The sequence below is a fragment of the Mustela nigripes genome, chromosome 10 (genome assembly GCF_022355385.1).
Source record: "Mustela nigripes isolate SB6536 chromosome 10, MUSNIG.SB6536, whole genome shotgun sequence".
In the NCBI taxonomy this organism is placed as follows: Eukaryota; Metazoa; Chordata; class Mammalia; order Carnivora; family Mustelidae; genus Mustela; species Mustela nigripes.
Window position 1 is genome coordinate 1,707,972 of NC_081566.1, and position 25,485 is coordinate 1,733,456.

General features: G+C 43.2%; 1 protein-coding gene across 1 annotated transcript in view; it reads right to left on the reverse strand.

Moving 5' to 3' along the window:
- F5 (coagulation factor V) overlaps window positions 1-25,485 on the reverse strand; it is a 68,949-nt gene that overhangs the window by 4,298 nt on the left and 39,166 nt on the right. Inside the window, exons 11-24 of the mRNA XM_059412408.1 lie at window positions 24,350-24,500; window positions 22,364-22,576; window positions 18,720-21,261; window positions 15,500-15,662; window positions 14,509-14,745; window positions 13,434-13,647; window positions 12,407-12,586; window positions 10,596-10,712; window positions 9,615-9,686; window positions 8,603-8,706; window positions 8,038-8,193; window positions 5,288-5,432; window positions 3,202-3,353; window positions 65-247 (exon numbers count right to left, since the gene is read on the reverse strand). Of these exons, the coding sequence (XP_059268391.1) occupies window positions 65-247; window positions 3,202-3,353; window positions 5,288-5,432; window positions 8,038-8,193; window positions 8,603-8,706; window positions 9,615-9,686; window positions 10,596-10,712; window positions 12,407-12,586; window positions 13,434-13,647; window positions 14,509-14,745; window positions 15,500-15,662; window positions 18,720-21,261; window positions 22,364-22,576; window positions 24,350-24,500 (4,629 nt within the window). The remainder of the gene's footprint in view (window positions 1-64; window positions 248-3,201; window positions 3,354-5,287; window positions 5,433-8,037; window positions 8,194-8,602; window positions 8,707-9,614; window positions 9,687-10,595; window positions 10,713-12,406; window positions 12,587-13,433; window positions 13,648-14,508; window positions 14,746-15,499; window positions 15,663-18,719; window positions 21,262-22,363; window positions 22,577-24,349; window positions 24,501-25,485) is intronic.

Below are 25,485 nucleotides of genomic sequence, written 5' to 3' on the forward strand. Positions count from 1 at the left end.
TTGCAAAGGTAAGGCTGTCTCTCGCCAGAGCGGGATGTGAGTTGCTTTGCTGTCGCTTTGTTACCTTGGCCACCATGGAGGACCCCTGCCTGTAAGGCTTCCATTCCATGCCCTGGTCACTGTACTGGATGCTGTAGCTCTTCACGTACATCTCGGAGGACAGAGACTTGCAGCCCTGTGTTACAATTGCAGTTATCTTCTTGATTTTGAGCAGATCAATTTGTAACCACTGTTGGTGGTTGTTTGCCTGTGAAGATGGTGAGGACACATGAGCAAGGCCGATGTTAAATCCCCCACTTTTTAGACCAAGATACTCAGAAATGTGCAGAATTCAAAAGCTTTTCCTATCTCATCCCTTAGGATTCTCTGTCCCTTAGAGGACTTCCCTGTTCCTTCTTGTTTGCTGTCACAGACGTATATAACTTTTAGTGGTGTATTTCATATATCGTACAATAATGGTTTACTTGTTTATATCTCTTCGAAGGCTGGGATTTATTGTGTTTTGTTTCCAGATACTTAACACAATGCATGGCACAGAGTTGGTGTTCAAGGAATATTTGCTGAATGAATAAATAAATGAATCTTACTTGAGAAAAAAAATTAGATTGCTAAATTATCTGTAATATTATTCTCTTAATCAAATTTATTTAAATGCCGTGATGATATTGCGGATGAGTTATCTGGGAAAGGATTCTCTCCTCTCTCTACTTAACCTCATTTAAAAAAAGTCCCACTTTTCTTTCCCTTGCTTCTGTCAGCTAGGAGGAGTCATCCAGTTTCTTCTTCTCTGATATTTCAAACAAATGTAATACGTGAGAGACCTAATAAAGCCATGACTAGAATCTGATATGGTACAGGAGCTGTTCTGTCTCTGGCCTGATGAAATGCTTAATCATATGTTTGCTGACACATATTGGAGAAAGAGGGTCAGAAGGACTAACTGACCGATTTTCACCCTTGGGAGATTAATCATCACCCTTGGGAGATTAATCATGCCCCATAGTCTCAGTCAGTCCTACATGAAATAGCGAATATTGATCTATTTCTTTAACATCACTTATGTGTACATGTATGTACGTGTATATATTGATACACAGATATATGTGTAATTCATATACTACATGTATTTTTAAAGCAGATTAGTTGAATTAAAATTATTACATTAATTAATTTTTGTTAATTTTGTAGCACTCTCTAGTGACATTTGGTGATTTCTTAGTGTATCTTCAGGCTGTCTGTATCCAGTCCAGGTTGTCCTGGTGACACAGAGTTAGGGATCTAGAGAGATCGGGAGGCATAATGATCTTTCATAGACATAAAACAGGCGGGCGTGCCTCCGTTTGCATGTGTGCCTGCCTAGGTCCAGCTGAGATTTTTAACCTCCCTAAAGAGACCTCATAAAGACACTGGATTCTAATAGGAGATTAAGTGAAACAGTTCTGATTTAGAATTCCAGATTTAAAATGGTGACCTTAAAAATTAGAACTAGTATTTCATCTTTGAATCCATTATTATGTCATGAAGACCGAGAGCAAATTATATACAGAGCAAAATTTTTCAAAAAGCTATAATACAGGGTAAGGTGACAAAGTTACCTGGAAAAAAATTGGATGATATCCTTTCTCCTTAACTTTTTTTATTTATTTAACATTTTATTTATATAACTATAGAAATGTAATATAGTATCACATTATTACTTTTATTATTTTAACTTCTTTAGGTCTCTGTTTCTCCCTCTACAAAATTGCAAAATGAGGTATTTGGGTGGTTTCCAATGGTGGGAGGACCACTGATCTGTTTATCGGGAGAATGGGCTTCCTGATTCTGCCACCAAACTAAGCTAAAATGCTTTAATCTCCTTCATGTTTAAACTTAAAAGGAAAAGTCTGGACCAGATGCTTACCAAACCCCTTGCTGTTCTTACATTCTATGAGACTGTGACAGACCAGAAATGAGTTTTGAGACACAGATATCTGTTCCCAAGACTATCTGTAGGGGGTCCAAGTTCTTCCATTTTCTCCATTCCTACCACAACTTCCCTTCTGTTGCTGGCAGCCTAACCTACGGATAGGACCTGGAATTCTATAGAGTCCAGGGAACTGGAACGCAGGTGTCTTAAGGAAGAGACAGAGGAGTGTAGAAAAGAGGGAAGGGTTAAGCTGACTGGTAGAATCATTCTGAGCTCTGATGCCATTGTGATTTTTTTAAGTCAGTTGAAGAGTGAAATAAAAATGTGTCAACTATGAACTGTTACCCTAAAACTGAGTCACTGGAATTATCCAATGGGTTATTATCTGGACAACAGAACTCTCTGGAGGATGCTTATTAAACTTAGGCCACGGATCTATAACCCTGGTTTTGCAACATTTTGCCATGCCTCCAACTGTCTAAACGAATGTCACAAAGTTCTCAAAAAATGGGAACAAAAAAAAATTTAAATAACACTACTATGAAAATGAAAAGTATTGGGGTGCCTAGGTGGCTCAGTCAGTTAAGCGGCTGCCTTCAGCTTGGGTCATAATCTCAGGATACTGGGATGGAGCCCCGCATCAGGCTCCCTGCTCAGTGGGGAGTCTGCTTCTCCTTCTCCCTCTGCCTGCTGCTCTGCCTACTTGTACTCTCTATCTGTCAAATAAATAAATAAAATCTTTTTTAAAAATTAGGAAAAAAAGAAAATGAAAAATATTGCTAAATTGTGGGGAAAAAAAGTATTGCAAATCTAAATCATTTATCACTAATATGAGTTGTCTCAGTTAGGAGCTGGCCAACTCTAGCCCAAGGGCCATATTTGGTCCCTGGCCTGTTTTTGTAAATCAGGTTTTATTGGAACACAGCCATGCTCATTTATGTACTGTTTATAGCTGTTTTCCTGCTACAAGGGCAGGAGTAGTTATGACTGAGAATGTATGGCTCACAATGTCTAAAATATTTATGGTCTGGTCCTTTGTGGAAGAAATTTGCCCACACTTGATAAAAATCAAAACTAGATCAAGAACCACAGACATGATAAATAACGTCTCTGAGCCAAAGTCAGAGCTAAGCTATCAAACCAGCGGACATCCTAGATTCTCGGACCTAGGATCACAACCGGCAGAAACGCGAGATTATATTCTGACTTCCCAGGACCCCATGTTTCCCGTAGTGAGGGTCTGTGTTTCCTTCTGGAAGGTTGAGGGAGCTCCGTTCACAGGCATCCTCTACCTTGGCTTGCCAGGCGTTCACACGACCCTGGGCATTGAGACGGGCACGGAAGGGTTCCCAGTAATCTCCCCACCAGGATTTTTTGAATGAGGAAGCTGTGATTTGCTTGTTTTCTATCTTTCCATCTTCCATACCCAGTGGTGCGGAGCATCCTGTCAAGAGAGAAGTAATGAGATTAATTGTGCACCACCACTCTGCCCTGCATGGTGTTTCTCACTTGCAGAGGGGACAAGAAAAAATATCACTACCAAGTCACAACAGAAACAACCATTGTCACCAATGATGTTATTGCCCAAAGGCCAAATACTGCTTTTAAGCTCTATGTATATTACTAAGTGAGAAAACCAAAGAATAGCAAGAAAAAGTAACCAACACTACCAGAAGATTCAGAAACTAAATTGGAGCCCAGGAAGTCTGACGCATGTTCTGAATATTTAAACCCATTTTCCTCCTTTGGAGAGTCATGGAAACTTCTGCCTTTTCTCTGAGGTAGAAAATACTCCTTCACTACCTATGTACATAAGAATATATCCTATTTCTCTTTCTAAAGAAAAAGCTACAAAGAAGAAGAGTGAACCCTTTGAAGTCATGCTCAGTAGATTGTTTTCAATCATGGAGGGTGATTCATGTGACGCAGCACCGAGACATCTGCCGAGGTGCGCGGTTGCATGTTAGTCCTCAAAGCTGGTCGGGGAACGTGAGAACACAGCTCGTGAGTGAGCCCAGCCGACAACCCGTCACCACCGTCAGCTCCGCGATGCTTTGTTCTTGTTGGTAAATCATGCTGACATTTTCTTGAAGTGATATCTCTCTCAATGAAAAATGACTTAAAAAAAAGAAAACCTACAGCTAACTCTGATTATATCAAGAAAATGAAGAGGTTTTTTTTTTGTTTTTGTTTTTGTTTTTTTTTAAGTCATGCTTCTTGAATAGAAAATAGATGTTTTGAATAGGTCAACGGGGACGCCTGGGTGGCTCAGTTGGTTGGACGACGGCCTTCGGCTCAGGTCATGATCCCGGGGTCCCGGGATCGAGTCCCGCATCGGGCTCCCAGATGCATGGGGAGTCTGCTTCTCCCTCTGACCTTCTCCTCGCTCATGCTCTCTCTCACTGTCTCTCTCTCTCAAATAAATAAATAAAATCTTTAAAAAAAATGTTTGAATAGGTCAACTGAGTTGAATGTCATATTTTAGTTTGACTCTCTGATCTGAACAAACTACCATTTACAACATATACTATATAGAAAGAAACAAACAGTGACTCTATTGCACCTTTGTTCTATTTAGTTGAATTTTATTATGGCCATTTATGATTACTTCAACTTACTTATATTACCGGTCACATTATATTCCCTGAAAAACAGCAGCTTACACAGAAAAAACTTGAGTACCTACAGGGAGCACCAAACGGAGTATAGAGTTCAGTCGAGGTTTCAGGAAGTTGGGGGTGCCAGGGTGGTTCAGTCACTTAAGCACCCAACTCTTGATTTTAGCTCAGGATCGTGAGACCAAGCCCTGCCTTGGGCTCCCTGCCGCCCGGGGAGGCTGCTTGAGATTTTCTCGCCGCCTCTCCTTCTGCCCCTCCCCGTCAGCGTGCTCGCTCTCTCTCTCTCATGAATAAATAAATCTTTAAAAAAAAAGTTTCAGGAATTGGTAAGTAGTTTAGATCTCAAAAACATTCACTGAACATCTAACACAGGCCAGTAATGTTGCTCAGGACTTTCATTAAAGTCTGAGTGTGACCTGTAGGACTTTGGAAGAGTCAGAGCTAGTCTGAATCTTAGTTCTTATTGAAATTGGCCAATGGCAGTTATTCTAAGCGACGGCCTCTCCTTGGAGGGTCATGGCAGTGTCCGTGCCACGCTGGCACTGTTTGGAGATGGTGCCAGCCCACTGGCTGGTAGAACCAGTCTTGCTCTAGGTCACGATGTAAATGAGAGTCTGCCTGAGCAGAACCTGTTTCACCAAGATTTTTTTGAGGCACCTCAGTGACTGAATAGAACTACTAATTCTATCCATTCCTCTGTATCTACTAAAGCTTGATTCTCTGAGAGGCAGCAAGACAGTAATGCACCTTAGCATCTTACCGTTAACCTCACAGCCTAGCAGCTCCAACCGAAGGGCCGGTCTGTTATAGAATCTTGTTGGAGAGATCCTAATATATCTAGCCACGATAGGTGGGTCAAACCGATTCTCTTTTATCGTAGAGGCATCTGAATTGCCATCAAAATACTAGAGGAAAAGAGGAAAGCTTAGTTATGGAACAATTCTCTATGAAGTGGTTTTATAATAAAGTTTCAGTTTAACTTAATATTGTCATATTAAGTTTTCAGGTGGCCTGAATTAAATCACTTGGTCTTAAGAAACTGGAGATACTTTCACTTCTGGAAGGTGGTGTAAATGTGCCTCGTCTTGTTCCTTCTGCTAAGTGCAGCTAAAACACAAGAAGCCACTGAAAGATGAAGAGAAGAAGGCAGACCAGCTAGGGTTCTCGGGACCCAAAGAACAACATGGTAGTTAGTGGGCTCCCTGGGTTTCACTTTTGTTTCATATATCCCAGACTGCGAAGTGAAGAAACCAGCAACCAGGAAACACCAACAGATACAGACAAAAAAAGCTCTGGTGAAGGATTCTTTTCTCTAGCCACAGGACCAGGCAAGGGCAGTCCAGCAAGCTGGAGAACGTTCAGACAATAATTGCTCAACTTCTAGATAAACATCAGAGAAAACACCATGGCCCCTCCTCCACCCAGAGCAGCAAAGACCCAGTGGGGAGCCTAGACTTCTATGCTCGTAAGACCGTAATGGGTTACCCCAGCACCCTCACCAGGACTGTATTAGAGAAGGTCAAATAGGAACTCAGGACTTTCACCCCCACCAGTTCCTAATAAGGCTCCCACCGCTGTGTATCATGGAGTCTCTCCCATTCCCACCCAACAGCAACGAAGAGTGGTCCTCCTGTGGGGCGACCCTGGACTTCGAAGCCCACCTGGCAGGCGTGAGGTGGGCCCCAGCCCCTTTCCTGGCCAAAGCAGTCAGAAGGAGCAGCTAAAACAGAGGGTAAGAACAGCAAGACTAAAACCCAGAACAATAACAGACAGACCAACGAAACAGAGCCAGTCCTTTGAAAAGATGAAAAAAGAGGCAATTATCTAGCAAGAATGACAAAGCAAAAAGAGAGGCATATTCACCAATATCAGTATCGCTGTAGACCCTGCAGACATCAAAAGCGTAGGTGAATACAACACCGACTCTATGCACATAAATTCAACAGCTTAGAGAAAATTGATCGATTAGAAAAATACAATCTCAACTTATCCAATAGGAAATAGATAATGTGGAGGGCCGGTAACTAATAAAGAAATTGTATTCATAATTTAAAAGCTATACTATGGAGTATTATGCCTCCATCAGAAAGGATGAATACCCAACTTTTGTAGCAACATGGACGGGACTGGAAGAGATTATGCTGAGTGAAATAAGTCAAGCAGAGAGAGTCAATTATTATATGGTTTCACTATTTGTGGAGCATGACAATTAGCATGAGGACAAGGGAAGTTAGAGAGGAGAAGGGAGTTGAGGGAAATTGGAAGGGGGAGGTGAACCATGAAAGACTATGGACTCTGAAAAACAATCTGAGGGTTTTGAAGGGGCGGGGGGTGGGAGGTTCGGGGAACCAGGTGGTGGGTATTGGAGAGGGCACGGATTGCATGGAGCACTGGGTGTGGTGCAAAAATAATGAATACTGTTATCCTGAAAATAAAAAATAAATTTAAAAAAAAGATTCCTGGAAAAGAAATCTCTAGACCCACGTTGTTTTTCTGGTGAATTCTACAAATATTTCAAGAATTAACACCAATTCTAGAAATTTCTCCCTAAAAACAAGACATGCTCCCCAAATTATTTTATGAAGCCAGTATTACTCGGATATCAAAACCAGAGAAATACATTATAAAAAGGAGAACTGCACACCAATACTCCTCATGAATATAAGGGCAAAAGTCTTGAAGTAATGAATTCTGTAACTGTAATCTGTCCCTCTCTCCAAGACAGATTAGTAAGGGCTGTAATTAGAGATTTTCATGATCTGCTCAAAGGGATACTGTAAGTAACGTATTACTAGAGATACCTACTGATAATACAGACACTAGTCAAATAGTAACTGATTTGCAGGAAAAATGAAACAGATTCAGCGTTCTCAGCGTAGTAACGGCAGACCGAGCCCTTCCATTCAGAGAGCAGACCGAGCCCTTCCATTCAGAGAGCTCTCTTTGGAAGGGGACTAGGGAGGAAGGGGAGTTGGGGCTGGTACACAGGGGTTTGGGGGAATAATCCTGGCTGAGCTTCCGAAAGAGGGGCAGGCCTGTCGCTCCTCGGGCGGGGAGCAGAAGGGCAAGCGCGCTGCCCAGAGCCGAACTGGCGTGGACACCGATACCTGCTTCCTTTCAGGTACACTGAGACAAAGAACAAAATACGATGGAAAAGTCAGTAGAAACAAAACTTCAAAGCCCGTTTTTAGCCTAAGCTCCCGAAGGGCCAAGACCCGATGTTCCACTCTGCCGTCCGCCGTCTGCCTGTCTGAGAGGTCTGGGTATCTAGTTTGATCCAGAAGTGAGTTTTTGGTGGAGTTTTGAAGTGTCGTAAGTCAGGCTCATCCTTTACTCTGTGGTGACAGACCCAGGCTACACCACTTTCCTTCCTAAAGCCTAAGGAAACCATTTGCATTTCTATCTCCCAGAAAGGTATTTTTTAAAAAGACACGAAGACAGGCATAGTCACAAGCAGCCTAGGGAGCCTAGGGTGAGTCTAGGGAGTGGGAAAGAAACGGGCGCACAGACCATCACGTTCCTGGTGCTGTTCCCCTTGAAGATCTGCCAGTTCGTGCGGTCGGAGCTGTACGCCACGGAGAACTGCGTGGTGTAGTAGGACTTCAGATACTGCTTGGCCCCTTGAGTCTGGATCCCCGTGAGTACGACTTCCCTCTGCATGTCCACCTGCCACACAGCAAAGCCATTACGGACTGTCCTTGTCAACAAGTCACACGCTGCTTCCGTGATTCACTGTGCAGCCGGCTTTCTTTGGGACTAACCACCCAAGGTCTTAGTGCTAATAAAATGGCCAGAAACAACCCACATGTGAGCATGGAGGACCTGGGCTTGAATCCAAGTTCAACCACTTACTAGACATTTGGCACTTAATTAGGCCCGCTCTGCCTTAGTTTCTTCATCTGTAAAAAGGATCTCTAGGCTGTGACTAGCACTAACCTCATAGGGTTCGTTTTGAGTATGTAAAGTACTTAGGGTAGTACCTAGAATGTTGCAAGAACAACAAGGAGAAATTATTAAACCACTGTCATTTTATTAGTATGGTGCTGTAAATATTAATAAGGTTAATAAGATATACCTGGATCCAAGGTTTAGCGTCAAGTTCTGGTGAAGGTTTCTCTGTGATCCAAGCATTATATGACCCACCATTGTTTAATCTTGCTAATCTGGGTTCCCAATAACCTAAATCCAAAAAAGAAAAAAAAATTATTCTGAATTAAAACAAACAGACAAACCAAAAGCATATAATTGGCCATTTCCCAAGTAAATTTAGTCCCACTGGATGACCAGACCTCTGCAGGGTCTTCTGCTGAAGTTAGGAGACTGGGCTGTTGACACAAGGCCTCAGCTACGAGGCTCGTTCTCGATGGTGAAATCTTCTTGGCTTCAGTCCTTGCTTGGTCAGCTGTCAACCACCGCCCACCCCCTCTCCTGCATACAGGTTCTGTTTGTCTTTTCTCAGTTATGTTGATGTGGCTGCTGCCCAGAGTGCTTGCCTAAGGGGAGGACGTGGGAGGGATTATGGGAGCCTCCTGATCCCTTCCAACTGACCTCTTGGTCTTAGGAAGGGTTTTGAGGCAGAGTGAGGAAGTTGAGAAGGAGACCCTGACACCCAGTGGGTGGTCAGCAAAGTCCTTGAATGGTTGGCACAACAAAGAACCCTACTAGTGGGGAGAGTAGTATGGGGCCAATAAGACCTTGTGAATTTGGCTGGAATATTATGTTTGTGATCAAACCTGGAAAGGGATGAATGGGGAGGGTTTTGAAAATGGGAACATGGTCGTAGGAGTAAGGGATCCCCTCCTTGCTCAATCCCTGCCGAGAGGTTGGGCTGCCTGGGTAGAGATTCTGAGGAGCCCTAGCTCTTGGTGTTCCCTGAGACAGACTCTATGGGCCCTTATACATTAGAGAGGATGTTAGCGCCTATTATACACTCCTTCCTCTACCAGATGAGCACCTCATGAGCAAAGCCCAGGGAGGAGCAATGACACGTAGATTCGACAGGTAGGGGTTGTCATGGGTTGTTTTTCAGGCTGTACACTGCACAATTGTAGGAGATGGCTTCCAAAGATGATGATGCTACCACTTACCCAAATGCTCAGAAGCCTTGATCTGTGAATCAGCTATGATACCAGTGCTTAGTCCCATCGGCATCTTACATTCTAAAAAACAGACAAAACACACACACACACACACACACACACACACACAGAGCAATGAATAATTTTTGCTTAGAAAATACATATAACTGTGTGAAATCTCCATGGCAGGAGATCATACCTCTGGTGGGTCAGTCATTTGATAGTTTCACTTCGCTTTGTGGCACTGCCTTAAACATGTCTGGTTACATTTAGTGCTAGTACTAGCAAGACTAGTGATTGGTGCTAGTCTTTAACAGAGTGACACCCTAGAGGAAAACCATGGAGACCCCAAAATTCAACTAGTTTTATACAGATTTCCATCTGCTCATATCTTAAAGTAAGTCATTTTACAACCTTAAGTATTACCCCCTGTAAGTCTATGTTCTCAAAAGTTGACCTGAAAGTTACAGAGTTATTTATATCCTGGTCACAAAAGAAAATGCCAGCCACTGCGATGTCTGGATGTTGACACAGTGCTTGAGGATTACGTACTCAGCAAATATTAAATAAATGCTGGCTGGCTGGTTGGCTGGGTAGATGGGCAGATGGAAATGATTTCTCAAATACTGGAACGCCAAGTTTAGAGACGATCCCAGTTGTTGCTGAATTCCTGGTATCTTTTCCCTCCTCTGGAAAATTTCTTACATTCATTTCCCATGAATCACACATCATGAAGGAAGCCACTTTATATTCGTTCCCCAACTGAGAAGAATGCCTTTGGGCTGAAACACGGGGTTTAAGTTTCCTTGAAGACTGATGCTTGCGGCGCCATCGGACGATGGGTCAGAATGCATCAGTTAGCAGTTAGAATAAAAGCATTATTGCCCCTGTCATGAGGAGTCTCAGAGTTCCTTATTTTCAATCTAAAAGTTAGGAATGTTCCAGCAGGGACCGTCCTGCTAAAAGCATCACGTGGTTCTTGGGCGGTACCTCTGTCTATGATGAGAAACGGTGTTTGCATCCCTGCTCTCTGGTTTTCTCCAACCTCTGTGTCCAGCAGCCACCAGCCAGCTTTTGATGCCTTCATTTCAAGAGTTTTAAATGAACCTAAAACAGAGAGTGAAGGACAATATTACACACCCCTAATGAACAATATTAGTTGACAGCTATCAAAGAATCCTAAAATCCCTGCATCACAAGAGGCTTTAGAAAAGAATTTAAGAATGACCCCTTTCTCTTAGGCAGGACTAGAGGTGTAACAAACAGATAAAAACAAAACAAAACAATGACACACACATTAGTAAAAGCAACTGCCCCAGGACTTAAAAAAATCTCCAGCACCCCTTACAGGAAAGAAGCTCTCATACAAAGTTAGAAGCTAAGTCATACACAGCACAGCTGAGCCCTAAGGATGAAAATGACCCGGAGCGACTCATGACTAGGCCTCAAGAAAACTGTCCCTGTCTCCTTTCTCTCCCTTCACTTCATTAGTTTTTCCCTTTTTTATAAGAAAATTAAAATCAAGCATCCTTCTCCCACGTTTTCAAGTCTTCTATTAAGTTTACATAGTTGAATAGAGAGGCGCATGAACTATTTCAGAAAATTCGCTGAAAGAAAGAAATGTCTGAAACCTCTGATTATCCACTCTGATATTTAATGCTACCCTTTGCTAGTTCATACTTGAATTCTGCTGACTGTAATTCATGTCTATTTTCCAGATTGTGAGTGAGAATTAATAGCCGATGGTCATCCTCCACTGTCCAGTACAGACCATTTAGATATGAAGATTTGGACAGGGCAGCCAATTCCAGCTTCTCAGTGTTTCCGAAAGGAGGACTGATCTGGCGATCTACATCTGGTGAAGTCAGGAATGAGTTTCACCTAATCCCCTCTTGTCTCTGATTTTAATAGGGTGGGTCTTTACAGCTTAATGAATGCAGCACAGGCCTGAATGAAACAAACAAGAACGCCCTTTCCCCTCTCCCAAACCAACCCAGTCCTGTTCGGACCGCTGTGCCCTTCTAAGGCTGAGTCACACAGCAACTTCCCCACCCAAAGTACTGGCAAGGGACCTACTGCCCTCAGCTTCTCAGAGCATTTGCGGGAGATGGGCTGTTTGTTAAAAATGCGGAGGCTCAGGGCGCCTGGGTGGCTCCATTGTGGGGCGTCTGCCTTCGGCTCAGGTCGTGGTCCAGGGTCCTGGGATCGAGCCCTGCATTGGGCTCCCCGCTCTCCCCGGGAAGCCTGCTTCTCCCTCTCCCACTCCCCCTGCTTGTGTTCTCTCTCTCGCTGTCTCTCTCTGTCAAATAAATAAATAAAATCTTAAAAAAAGGAGAGTGTCTGGCATCTGCTGAAGATCCCAAGATCTACCAGATCAAGAGCTCCAAAAGCAAATCTTTGCCTTGGCATTTGCATTTTAACCAGCTTCCTAGACTTCCACTGTGCTCAGTACCGTTGCAGAATCAGTGGCCGCGGCGCTCATACCCCTACCCACTCCTATGACACACAGGGAGACCTACAACCCACTCGTACCTAAGAATCCTTGGCGATGACTGGTTTGTTGAAGCCTTTTCATTATTAAGGGGGGATTAGCCCGTGTGGTGCTGCAAAGGGCACACACGTTAGCTGCCTTTTTCGCACTCGGTATGCAGTCTGGGGGTGTGTGTCTGCCCAGGATCTATGCCAGAAACCATCCCCGACCCTCAGGAAGTAATGCCCAGGAGGGAATGAGGGCCAGCGATAGCTCCTCTAGCCGTTTTTCACCAGGGACCTCTTTCCCTCTTTCCCGTGCGGGTCTTTACCAGGCAGCAGGGGCCAGACCCCCCGCTGGTGCTGTCGCGTGCCGTTTTCCAGCAAGGTCTGGCCGTGAAAGTGAACCACGTGGATGTCTTGGGAGCTGCCCATGTTCAGCAGGTGTAACCTCACCCACTCTTGCTCGTACATTCTCAGGCCAGGCAAGTTGTAGATCATCCCATTAATGGCTGAAAGGAGAGAGAGTCACAAGGGGTTAGTGATCCGAGTGCGCCAGGAGAGAGGCTGCCGAAGAGGTCTGAGGCCTCCCGCCTCACGACCCATCTTCCTACCGCTCTGCCTGCCCAGTACAGTAAGGACAGTATAGTACAGTAAGGACCCCTGTGTACCCTGGTATCGGGGAGAGGCTAAAACGGGACCCCAGCTCCTCCCCTTGTCGGCCTCCAGCAGCCTCCTACAGAGCTGACCACTCTCCACCCCGCACCTCACACTTGCCCTGCTCTGTCTCCTTGACCTTTACAGGGTGGGTTTGCCTGTGCTACAGGAACAGGAAGACGAACATGAGCCAGAGAAGTGAAGTCCAGGGGTCGGAGGAAAGAGAGTGAGGAGATACAGAGCACGTCACCCCGGGGCCTCCTAAATTCAGAGAGAGCTCCTGGCAAATCTGGGAATGCGGATGACCAAGGTCCCTGTTTGTTCTCTCATTCCTATGAGAGCTCCTCTGTTCCCTTTCCCAGCGTAAATGTCTTGGGCTCTCGGGCTTCATCTGCTCTCTGCTCTGTGAAACGTATGTGAGTGTGTGTACATGTGTGCACGTGTGTGTACACTGGCTTTTGGTTGGTGGGTGGGTGGGTTGGGTATGTTCTCAAAGAAGCTCCCATGTTAGCTTTCAGACCTTCTCTAGCTCCTCCATGTGCCTGCCATCTGCCGGGGGACAGCAGCCCACAGCTGTTTAAGGACCTGGTGCGGGTCAAGGCTCCTGATTCCTCAGAAGCACGTCCTGTCTAATCTTATGAAGACCTAGAGTCACCCAGTGTGATTCAGCTCGGAGACTGGATCAAAGTCAGAGGAAAATACCATGAAACTCATGGGAGTTTTTGACTTCTGAAGATGCAAGTCTCCAAGGCCTGGGGGACTGAGTCTTTTTTTCATAGTACCAGCTCTTCTTTTCATCAAAGATCATAAAAAGTAAGACGAATTCTCTCATATCCATGGGCGTGTTGCTCTTATCAAGGACTCCTTTTTCACAGATCAGAAGGGGACCTATCAAGCCAGAATGGATGTCTTTTTCCTGGAAGACAGTAGGAGGAAAATGCACAGATTTTCTCTTTCTCAGGATTCCCTTTGCTCTTCTGACAATCACTGATTATGTAGAAAAGGAAACCTCAGGAGCTCTGAGTTTGAAGTTTATAAATGAAGAGCTCAGTAAGCCTGGGTATCTCTGATCATGGGATCCTGTGGCACTCATAGTCCCTTCCTCTGATTCGTCCTTGATCTCAGCATGGCAGTAATGATAATATCAATGACAGTATCAATGCCATTATAATTAGTATTTATTGAGCATCTACTATTATAGCAAATATTTTGCTGGTAGTATCTTATTTAATTCAGATAGCACTCCTATAAATTAAAAATAAGCTCACTTATTAAATATACATTACCAAGTGCCTATTGTGTGCTATCCACTGTTTCCTCATTTTTTAACTTTAGAAACTGAGGTTGAGAGAGGTCAAGTATCTTTCCCAGGCCCCCCCAGTAACTGACAGGATAGGAACTGAAATCGAAGTCTGCGCTTTCTCTCTAGCAAGTCCACCCAAGATGAAGGCATCTTGGCTTTGCTGCTCTTTCATAAAGAAAGAGCAAAACAAAGCTATTACTTGCACAAGGAAATTGCAAAAACATGTCTTCCTCTGCAAAGTAGTCACTCTGCCTGGGCTCAATCATTTCCATACCCCTCTCTCCTCTCCACGGAGCACATGCTTCCCTCTCATGGTCCTCTGAAGACAAGTTGCGACAGACTGTTGACCAGAACCCTTACAAATTCGTCATGGAAAGCAAGACATTTAAGGAGAAATCATCTTGACCCTTCTATCTGGTGGACTCAGGTTATAAGGTGAGGCGAGTGACAAAAACTTTCAACGGATGTACCTACCGGGTTCACTGCTGAGTAGTAAGCCCAGGCCCGGCAGGCAGAGCCGGGACTCTCCGGTCCGGATCGGGTGGTGGCGTGCCATACATACGTGTAACTGCTATTTGGCTGAACAGCATTATCTTCCTTGAACCACTCAGGAGAGTCATCTTCATAAGTCTTTCCCTCTGATGACTTTTCGTAGGAAAGCCCATGGGCATGAAGAGAATATGGTCTGGATGCTAAATTTTTGAAACGAACCTAGAAGAAAGAATGACCCACAAATGTACTAAGTCCAAAATATCCAAATTAAAAAAAGTCAGTATTATACATCCAAGCAGATTAAATTAAACCTACGTGTATATACAGTGAGATATGTTAACTGCCTACAAGTACAAGGTAACCATATATTACTTCATCTAATCTTTACAACATCCTGTGAGATAGGGCCCACGCAGTTTACCCTAAGAACACCAAAATATGTTTGTTCTTAGGCTGTAAAGCAGAAGTGTTTGGCACGTGTGACGTGACCACAGCAGGTACTGCAGATCTGAAGATGAATGAGCTTTGGGTCTCGCTCACAGTAAGTCTCCAACCTTGGTGAAGAGGCAGCGACACGTGGAGACTGACATTAAAGACCTGGAACCAAAAGGCCATAACCAAAGTATGAATGGGGTTAGACAGAATGTCTGAAAAGAGCAATTCGGCTGAACGTGCAGGAGTTTCTTGGGGAAAACAGAATTGGCCCTTATGGAAGAAACAGGAGATCCGCAGAGGAAGAAATAAAATCACGAGATCATTTTTTTTCTTTCCTTTTTTTTTTTTTTTTTTTTAGATCATTTTTTTTAAGATTATCAAATCACTTGGCAAACAGTCTCTGAAAAGAAGTGTAATTATTTGTTAACTTTGGAAAATAAATTACCTATAGCCCTCCTGCCCCTTCCACTGTTACAAAGCCTTTGGTGCTTGTGGAAATTTCTGTGATGATCTTAGCAATGCTCATGAGATGACTTACTTGGATGACATCATCCACTTCAGCTCTAATAATAGGACCAAGAATGCCGAGATGCTCTTCATACTCCCCCAAAGGATCACGTTTGGTAAAAGTGCTATCAAGGTACTTCCGAAAGACGACTTTCTTGTATATGGTGTTCTCTGGATCATCATCCATGTCTTCACTGAAATAATAATAAGAACAGTATTTGTTTAAAGGAACAAATGAAAGGCCATTCAAAGAACTGGGGGAATTATCCCTGTTTCTGAGTATAGTATCTAGCATGGCTATTTAATTAGTACTCGAGGAACAAATGAATGAGAATATAAATGAGTAAAAACTTAAGCCAATAAATATCTTTCAGATCCCCGCTCACATATCATTTCTTAGGTAAATCTTCCTATAAAACTTTATAGGTCAAATCTGTCTATATGATTCCATAAGTTTCTATAGTATTGCTATAGCATATACAGTATATTCCTGGAGTACTCTTAAATTTCTCTAGTGTACATATAGTAAATTATCTTATTTATTTGTTTCTTTGTTTTTTTTTAAATATGTCATTTACTTGTGAGATTATCTATTAGAATCTGACTCTAATACTAGAGTGAAAACACCATGAAGTCAGGAATCATGCCTAATCTGCTCACTCTTTCATTTCTAGTATCTAACAAGTTATCCAGCACACAGTAGGGACTTGATAGATTTTTATGTAACATATCAGTGAATGAACAAATATAACCACATAGTCACCTAGCAGATTTCAGTATCAGAAGCAGCCAGGGCTTGGGGCTGTCAGGTGTCAACGGTCACCCCTGTGAAGGTCACTAGGTGGCTGGGAGTTTTATACTCTGAAAGTAGCCATTTTTCTCTCATTTCCTTTTTAAAAATCCTGTTATTCCTTGTGCAGTTCACTAGTTCAGTCTGTGGCCAGAGCACATCGTATTCTCTCACTGACTCCTCCACGCCCCAGGCCTGTGGAAACAGGCCAAAACTCCTCCGTCATGCACCACGTCCGTCACGCACTGTGAGCCGCCAATAGAGGATCCCATTCTGTCTTCCTTCCCACTTCTTACCCTACCGACCCCATCCTTCCAGACCTCAAGCGTAACAGAGTTTTACAGAGCACTTGGGGGCAAGCAAAGCAGCTCTGATTACCATACACTTGGCTTGCATGTCTGGAATGGTATATAGAATTTTGAAGGAACTGGTTCTATCCCTTTCCACTTTGGAAAGGCCCTAAATCTTACTCCTTCAGAGCCTCTTTTCGAAATCCCTAGATAAACTATTTATTCTCACATAGCAATGGGTGCTACATTTAAATAGAAAGTCATGGGAAAATATGTTTTATTCTTATTGGGGGGGGGTAGGAAGAGCAGAGGGAGAAGGAGAGAGAGAATCTTAAGCAGGCTCCATGTCCAACATGGAGCCCAATGTGGGGCTCAATCTCACAACCCTGAGAACATGACCTGAGCTGAAATCAAGAGTTGGAAGCTTAATCAACTGAGCCACCCAGGTGCGCCAAAAATGTGTTTTAAACTAACTGAGTTCTAATATGGAAATGCCAGCACCAGATTAATGAAATAACTTCTGTAAGCCATACCATGCACTGTGCTTGCTTACTCTGATTATCCTTTGGCTTTTGGCTTTTACTGTACCCATTAGCTTTTGGAAAAGCTATATTGTACTATATTTAGACTGTTCAAGCATGGTCACCATGCTGTGTCCCTGAGAATCTGCAGCTAAGCCTTGCCCCTTGTCCCTCCTCTCTTCTTTCTCTATATTGTCATCCCAGAATACAGAGTCCACCTCATTATGGTGTTTATCCTTAAGTGGAATTGAACTGAAAACTCTCAGAAATGTCTATGGATCCCTTAGAAACTCTCTGTTGTAGTTAGGCCACTTGCAAAACTGCATGAACTCCTCCAACTCCGTGGTTGAAGAGTGACTAGAATCCTGAAAGTTTAAATATGAAGAGTATGTTGGGGGCCATTCAGTGTAACATCTTCATTTAAAAAATGAAAGTAGTAGAGTCCAGGAAAGGAGCTCATATATTCTAGGAAACCAGGAATGGCTTCAAACTTCTGAAGTTTTAACTTTCATTTCAAGTTCAAATTTTCAATGTCAAGTTTTAGTTTTGCTCTTTGGATAAACACCAAAATTCTTCCCATGGCCTATAAAACTTAGCGGCATCTGGCCTTTGCAGAGCTAGCCAAACGCTTTCTTACCACTCACCTTCTTCCTGAGCTCCAACTACAGGTTTCAGGGCTTCCTGCTTCCACAGGTCCTCATCATGCCCTTCTTTCTGTCTAGAATGTTCTCCTCTTTCTACTTCCTACCTAGTTTACTTCTACTCATCTTCCAATCTCAGCTCAAATACCACTTCCTTGGGGTCAGATTCCTCAAGTCTCATATCAGCATGTATCTTCCTTTCCTTCTTGGTCTTTAGCTGGTTATATTTTACACTTATTTATGGGAGTATTTAATTCATATCCACCTGCCCAACTAGACACAAGTTCTATGAGGGCAGGAGTCGTGTATGTTTATATTATTCTCTTTTAGAGTCTCAGCACTTAGCACAATGCTTAGGAGAGAATAAGCACTCATTAAAGAGTTATTGGAGGAGTGATTCTATGCGCCAAATTAAAGCCCCAGATTAAATTAAGGTACATCATCACTGAATGACTGCCTCAGTTGAAGATATAAACTTACTTTTTGTTTCTAAACTGGCTTGTATCCTTGGCCTCTGCTACTGGAATCTCATGTAATTTGAATCAAATGTCACCAAGATGCTGTATACTTTATATTGATCAGTAAACAATTTTAACGTATTTTTTGGTAACCAAATGCAAAAGGAGATTTCTACATCACAAATTTGGATGTGAAGCCAACTTCAATGAAATCATGTTGATTAGCAGATAGCTATGGATAGGTTGGATTCTGCACTCAGGCAAGGAAACATGGTAGGAACACGTGTGGTGAGAGCGGAAGAGAGAGGAGGGGCTTCCTTAACTATCGATTATCATAGATTCTTATAGTGATTGTTCTTGCATTGTCCAAATGTCACCAAATGTAGAGAGCTAATCTTGGAATTGACAAAGGAAATTGCATAGGACAAGTTGTAATAGGGGACCAAAATTATACTTAGTATAATTTGCCCAGAATTTTTTCCTTGGACTGTAGCAATCTTTTTAGCAGTAGTGGAAACATGAGAGTATAAAAGGAGAAAATTTGGCCAAACCTTTGAGCAAATTTTGAATAATCCCAGGATATTTCTTCAGCAGCAATGTAATAATATTTTCTGTTTCCACTGTTGCTGCGGAGGTACCACGCTGCAATGCTGTCAGGATTTCTGGAGGAGTTGATGTCTGTCCTAGTATCAGTTTGGTAAGGGTCATCATAGGCCACAAAATCAATTTCAGCAGTGTATTCTTCACTGCTCTCTTCCTTCTGCCTTGGAATAATCTCAATATAATCTCCATCATTTGCACTGAGGCCTATTACGACTGGTGGGTTAAGTTCTCTTGGCATAAGAGTGTTATTTAGGGTAGGAGATGGCACCTGACCAATGTCTGGATGAGAGGAAATCTGACCAAATTCTGGAGGAAGCAATGACTGAGTAGATTCAGAGGTGTAGGATGTCTGATTAAGGTCTGGAGGAAGTGATGTATCTAGATCAGGAGGAAGGGCTGTTTGACTAATGTTTGGAGAGAGAGTTGCCTGGTTGAGGTCTGGGTAAAGGAGCATCTGATCGAGGTCTGGAAAAAGGGTTGTCTGGCTGATGTCTGATGAGAGAGTCTCCTGGTCAAGGTCTGGAGAAAAGGGTGTCTGACTGAGGTCTGGGGAAAGTGTTGTGTGGCTGAGGTCTGAAGAAAAGCTGGTCTGGTCAAGGTCTGGGTAAAGTGTTGTCTGGCTGAGGTCTGGAGAAAATGTTGCCTGGTCAAGGTCTGGAGAAAATGTTGTCTGGATGAGCTCTGGAGAAAAGGTTGTATGATCGAAGTCTGGGGAAAGGGTTGTCTTGCTGAGGTCCGGGGACAGGGTTGTCTTGCTGAGGTCTGGGGACAGGTTTGTCTGGCTGAGGTCTGGAGAAAAGGTTGTCTGGATGAGGTCTGGAGAAAAGGCTGTATGGTCAAAGTCTGAGGAAAGGGTTGTCTTGCTGAGGTCTGGGGACAGGGTTGTCTGGCTGAGGTCTGGAGAAAAGGTTGTATGGTCAAGATCCGGGGAAATGGTTAGTTGACTGAGATCTGCAGAGAGAGTTGCCTGCCAGGCTTCAGGTTCCAAAGAAGGGAACACTTGATCAATGTCAGTAGGGAACGGCTTTTTTCTTAGGTCATAGTCGAGCATCTGGCCAGACTCTGGAGGAGATGTATGGCTAGAGTCTGTAGTGGAGTGTACTTGATCGGACTGTCCAATAGGAAATGCCTGATAGTATTCTTCTGGGGGTATTGCCTGATAAAGATCTAAAGGGGAGCTCATCTGACTGGTGTCATTTGGGGCATTGTGATTATGGTCAGGAAGTGAGGCTAACAGGCTCAGATTCACAGAGGGGAATGTCTGATTGAGGTCTGTGGGAAAAGATGTTTCATCAGATTTATGGGGTAACAACGAATGATCAAGTCTCCTGTCTGAAAATGTGGTATTGGTCTTTCCTCTTAGAGGGTGGAAGCCCCTTGGAGATAGAGGAATATGGTGTGCAAACTTCACTTCTTTTTTCTTTTTTCGTGTTTTAATGAAAAAAGGGATTTTCTTCAATCCACTGTTTCCTCTGTCCTGTTTTACTTGGAGAGATTTATTTCTAATTCCAGAAAATCTGGGGTGGCCACTCTGCTTTCTGTGCTTTTTTATGAGAGGGATGTTTTCTCCCCAAGTCCTTGAGGCATTCCGGGGGCTGTCCAGCAGCTTATCAACAGCCATGTCTTCATCAGCATCTGGAACGATTTCATAACTACCTTTCTCAGACACCACATGCCACTTCCCATTCACAACCTTGGATGGATTCTTTTGTTTTAAGAGTAACGGATCACTGGGAAGGTCTTCCCAGGATCCCATTCTGGAAGGAGACGAATTGCCTTGGCTTAAGTATCTCCCAGTTTTTTGTGCTGAAAATTCCACTTGGGAGAACCTATACTTTGCTGTGTGCTTGCTTCCTTTCTTGGATCCCTTATGCTTAGCATGTTCTTGATCCCTGAATCCTTCTGCATCAAATGGAAGTAGGCTTATCTCTGTGATGTCTGGCTGTAGAGGATCCTCTACAGAGTCTTCAGAATAAGGGCTGGAATGTTCTGCTGTCGAACGGTTGAGAGCTGAGTTCTTGTCTAAGCCAATGTGTCCCAGAGAGCGGCCAGCCATGGTGGCTGCTGGGTGAGGAAGAGTTTTCTGAGGTTTTGCAAAGTTATAGACAGTAAACCTGCTAATGTTACTTATGGAAGAAGAATTTGAACTAAGAGCTGTATCAGGAGGAATGAATTCAGAATTGTTCTCCAGAGCTAGGGCAGTAAGATTAAACTCCTCTTCCTCCTGATTAAGTGATGAATTTCTGAATGACCTAATTCCCAGCCATGAAGCCAGGCTGTTCTGGTAATCATCGTCATCATCAACCTCTTCACCCATGTTTTCTGAAGAATCACGCATTTTCCGTGTAGTCATGGCTGTAGATGCGGGAGGTCCGTAGATAATCTCATACGAGTCTTCGTAATCATCCCGGATACATTTAACATCCCTGAATCTCAACCTTAGGTTTTTGTTTCTTGGATTGGAATTTATTGTCGTTAACATCCAAGTTCCTATAGAAGAGAGACAGAGAAAACAGCTCTAAGCCCAGAAAAAGATACAAAAACCCTAGGACCCATTGGCAGACAATTTTCAACAAACTTCAGGTGGGGGTTGACAAGTGTGGTCTGTGGGTCACCACTGACCTGAGAACTGTTGATTACCTGTAGTCACATAAGGAGAGAAGTTAGGTGTAAGGTGTTTAGGAAACTGTTCAGCAAACTGACATTGCTGTGCACCCAATGTGATATGTGATCAGTGCCTTTATCTCATAAAACAATACAGACTGAAAGTGCTGGTCAGTGAGGGAGAAAACGCTTAGCACAGATAGTTTAAGAGTCACTGTTTTAGAATATATTTAAAAAGGAAAAAGTTAAAAATAAAGTAGGCTTTAGCTATCATAAACATCTTGTTGGTTGCACATCTCGTTTGAAAATTGGGACTGATGGGGTGGATGATGTAAGATGTATTTCTAAGCAATGAATGACTCAGGTGGTTCGAAGGCAATTTTGAATCTCTTTGAAATGGCATTATTATGTGCCGGGGCGTCTCTAACAGTTACACTTGTTGAGTGTCTGCTGAGCGCTAGGCATTTGGTACATATGACAATTCACGGTCAAAGCAACCCTGTAAAGTGTGATTGTGTTTTGGAGATGAATACGGGAAGCTCGGTGAGGTCAAGGAACTTGTCCAAGGTTACACAGACACTGAGTCCCCGAGCACATCCGAGGAGCTCCAAACCCCACCCTCCGAGGTATTGTATCTGATTACTAACTAACCCACAGTGGTGTGGCTAGCCCTAGAAATGGAAAAGGCCATTTTGATCAAAGAACACTCTTTTGTGGCTGAATGTTCATGCCTCCTCCTCAAAGTCAAGCCTTATCTTTTTGCTGTTGCGTCTTTCCTTCTCACGTAGCACAGAGAAGGATGAATGGAGCCCACATGAAGGGACTGGGTCCATTTAAGTAATTAATTCCCCAAAGAGAAATCATGAAAAGTACTGAAAGGAAAGTCTGTATGGGATCAGAAAGATAAACTGAGGAACTATGGTAGCTTGGGAAGCTGTAGCAGACCTTAATAGATCAGAGGTTCCTCTCTGAGTGTCCAGGCTCTTACCAACATTATCCATGGTGACCGTCACAGATTCCCCACGCATAGGGAAGAGGGTCAAGGTGTCCTCATGTCTCTTTCCATAGATGAATGAGTGCCCAGTGAAGTGAATGGTCAAAATGTCATCCTGGGTTCCTACACTGCAGAAGTGCCACTGGACGGTGTCATCATAGCAGAATCCGAGTGTGGGTATACTCTCAGGGACATAGCCATTGATCGCTGAAGGAGGAAAATCCATTAACATGAAGCCTCCGCCAATAAAAGGTCATGTGTTGAATGATACCCTTGATTAATGTCCCAATATTAACTTGGTTGTAGCAAAGCAGTGATTACGATAAGCATCACCAGCCTGTCTAACATGTGACTACATCAAACTCAGACTTCCCAAATGAGAACTTATTTTCCCTACGTTAGCCAAGGGAGAAGTATCAGGAGAAAGATAAAGCCTTTCATTCCCATTGACTTACTCATTCATTGGTCAAGTGTGTATCAAATTCTGTTTTCCACACTCAACTTTTAAAGATGGTCTAAACCTCAACTTACAATAATATCTAGAATGAGTCTTCCTGGAAGGGAAGCATAATATAAGCAATTCACCTTGACACATTGATTAGTGAGTAAGAGATAGTGTCCCTCACAGGCAGGCAGATTTAGCACATTTTGCAGCTTTAATTACATCCTATTAACATTGAGATAATCTATAGTTTTCAATCAAGTATTAAGTTCACACATTTTTATTATTTTTCAAAGGCAGTATCTTTATTTACTTAGGTTCTAAGCATGGTGCTAAATCACAGGGCCCACCTCTGCCTGTGCCACCACTCTGGCCCAGATACTAAAGTGATGCCTGGCACCAGGGAGCACTTAATGACATAATATGTTTTTAGTTTGTATTTCATTTGGGAGGCTCTTCTAAATGGTCTATAGCTGTCCTGTCTGATACAGTGGGCGCTGACTACAAGTGGCTATTGAGCAGTTGAAATGTGGAAAATCTGGATTGAAATGTGCTGTAAGTATAAAATACACACCAGATTTCAGAGACCTAGTGCGAAATAAAGAAAGCCAATCTCATCCATTTTTATATCGATTATATGTTGAAATGATAATATTTGGGATATAGTTCACTTTAAGTTTTCATATGGTTACTAGAAATTTTAAAATTATATTTGTGGCTCATGCAGAATTTCTAATGGATAACATTAGCCTAAAACTATGACAGATTCACTGCCCAAAATGAAATTATGCAAAGAAAGCTGAGTAACTCCCTGTTTGGAATTATTTTCAGGACACCTGCCTGTTCTGAGAATTCCATCATTCATATCAGAGAAAGTGATCATAATGGCTCTTGACTCTGAGGAACAGTGGTGGGAACCTTGACCCCCGTGGCAAAGTTTGCTTTTAGCAGGCTCAGTGCCATTTCTCTCAGACTTCTCACAGCAGTGGCTTTAGGCGCCAGCACTGAAAACCACAGCAAATGCCAGAACTTTGGCTCAGGGAATTTCTTCTGTTCTGAACTTCCTACCTCTCACTTCAAACCTCTTCGTGAATTGGCTTTTTAAGACTCTGGCTCCCCATCTGCATTTTGCCTCCATTTAATGCGACCACCTAGTTTCAGACTACTTACCTTGTTTTTGCTCCGGCCATGGAGCCCGTTCAGCTTGTACGCAGTCTAAAACCCCACATACCACTGACAAAGGCCTGGAGCCCCTTCCTCAACACCCCGCTCTCACCCTGTTCCTCCAGAGTGGAGGAGCCCAGAGCATGTGTGTAAATGCACATGCACATTTGGAGCTTGAGGCCAAGAAGACTTCCTAAGAACAAACAGCTTTTAGCCTCTGGTCATAGGACGGCTGCTCTAGTATTCCCCAGTAACTTCGTCCCCAAATGTCTGGGTGGCGATTGAATTCTAACCCGTGCCTCTGCCTTCATGCACAGTCATCCTTCAAGCATGGGAGGGAAAAACTGATGGACAAAAGTAGTGACAGGACTTACTGCTCATGATGTTTGATTCGTAAAACTTGGGGTCGTCCCGTTTCACCTTGTCGGGATTTTCACAGAACTTGTTGATGTTGTCCTCAATGTACCAGCTCTTGTTCTCATCAAACACCGCAAACACGGCCTGCTGCTCGATGTCTGCTGCCCTCTGGAGGGGAAACGTGCCCTGCTCGGTGATCAACGTCCCAGCAGAGGACCCACAGCACTGAGTTCTCCAAAACCAAAGAGGCACAGTCTTGGGGCCACCGCAGCCCCAAAGTCTGGCATTTATGACAGCCCATTTTGTACAAAGCCTTTGTTAGAGCCAAAGGTAATATGCAAAGACAAACAGAGCAGATCAGAAAATTCAGAGACTAAAACATCCTAATAGAAAAATTCTATCTCCTCATGGCAGTTATAATTCTGTTTTATCTCTGTGAGTGGACACCTGTCCACCCGGATGACTGACTAGACATGCTCCACATAGTTGCAAGGAGAAAACAGAAGGTTGCAATAGGAACGCTTTCTACCTCTCCCTTCCTGTTTCCTTTCCTCGCTCAATAAATTAAGGTCTTCCAAAGGTCCATTTCTGATTTTTCCAGACATTTATTTATTGTGTATGCTTTAGGATGAACTTCTTTGATTATAGCTTAGCCTGATCAGAATTTTAAGTTAATAGCATGGGACTATTATTTTCCAATGAAGATCCGTGTCTTTGTTCACTTTTGTGTCTATAATTTAGTATCACTAGAGATGGACCATTGTCTGGGTCCAACTTCACCAGATTTTATGTCTCCAAAGTATTCTCCCTCTTATTTCTCCCCGATCCAGGTCTCTAAAGAGAACAAGGATTGGCAGAGTGCTTTACACTTTTACCAGGTGGCATCTCGCTGAGCCCCAAAACAACCCTGTAAAAATTTTTTTAGGAGGGTATTACCCATTTAATAAAAGGAAGAAATTAAGAGAGCTAAGTGGCTTGCTGATGACATACAGAAGACTTGGAATTTCAAACTACAACAAAATATGGTGTCACGTTGCAGAACTGCCCTCTAGAGTGAGAATCTACATGAAAGTAGACAAGCAAAAACAGAAACGAACAAACAAACGAACAAACAAACAACAAAGGAATACATGTTGTCCCACTGGCGTTAGAG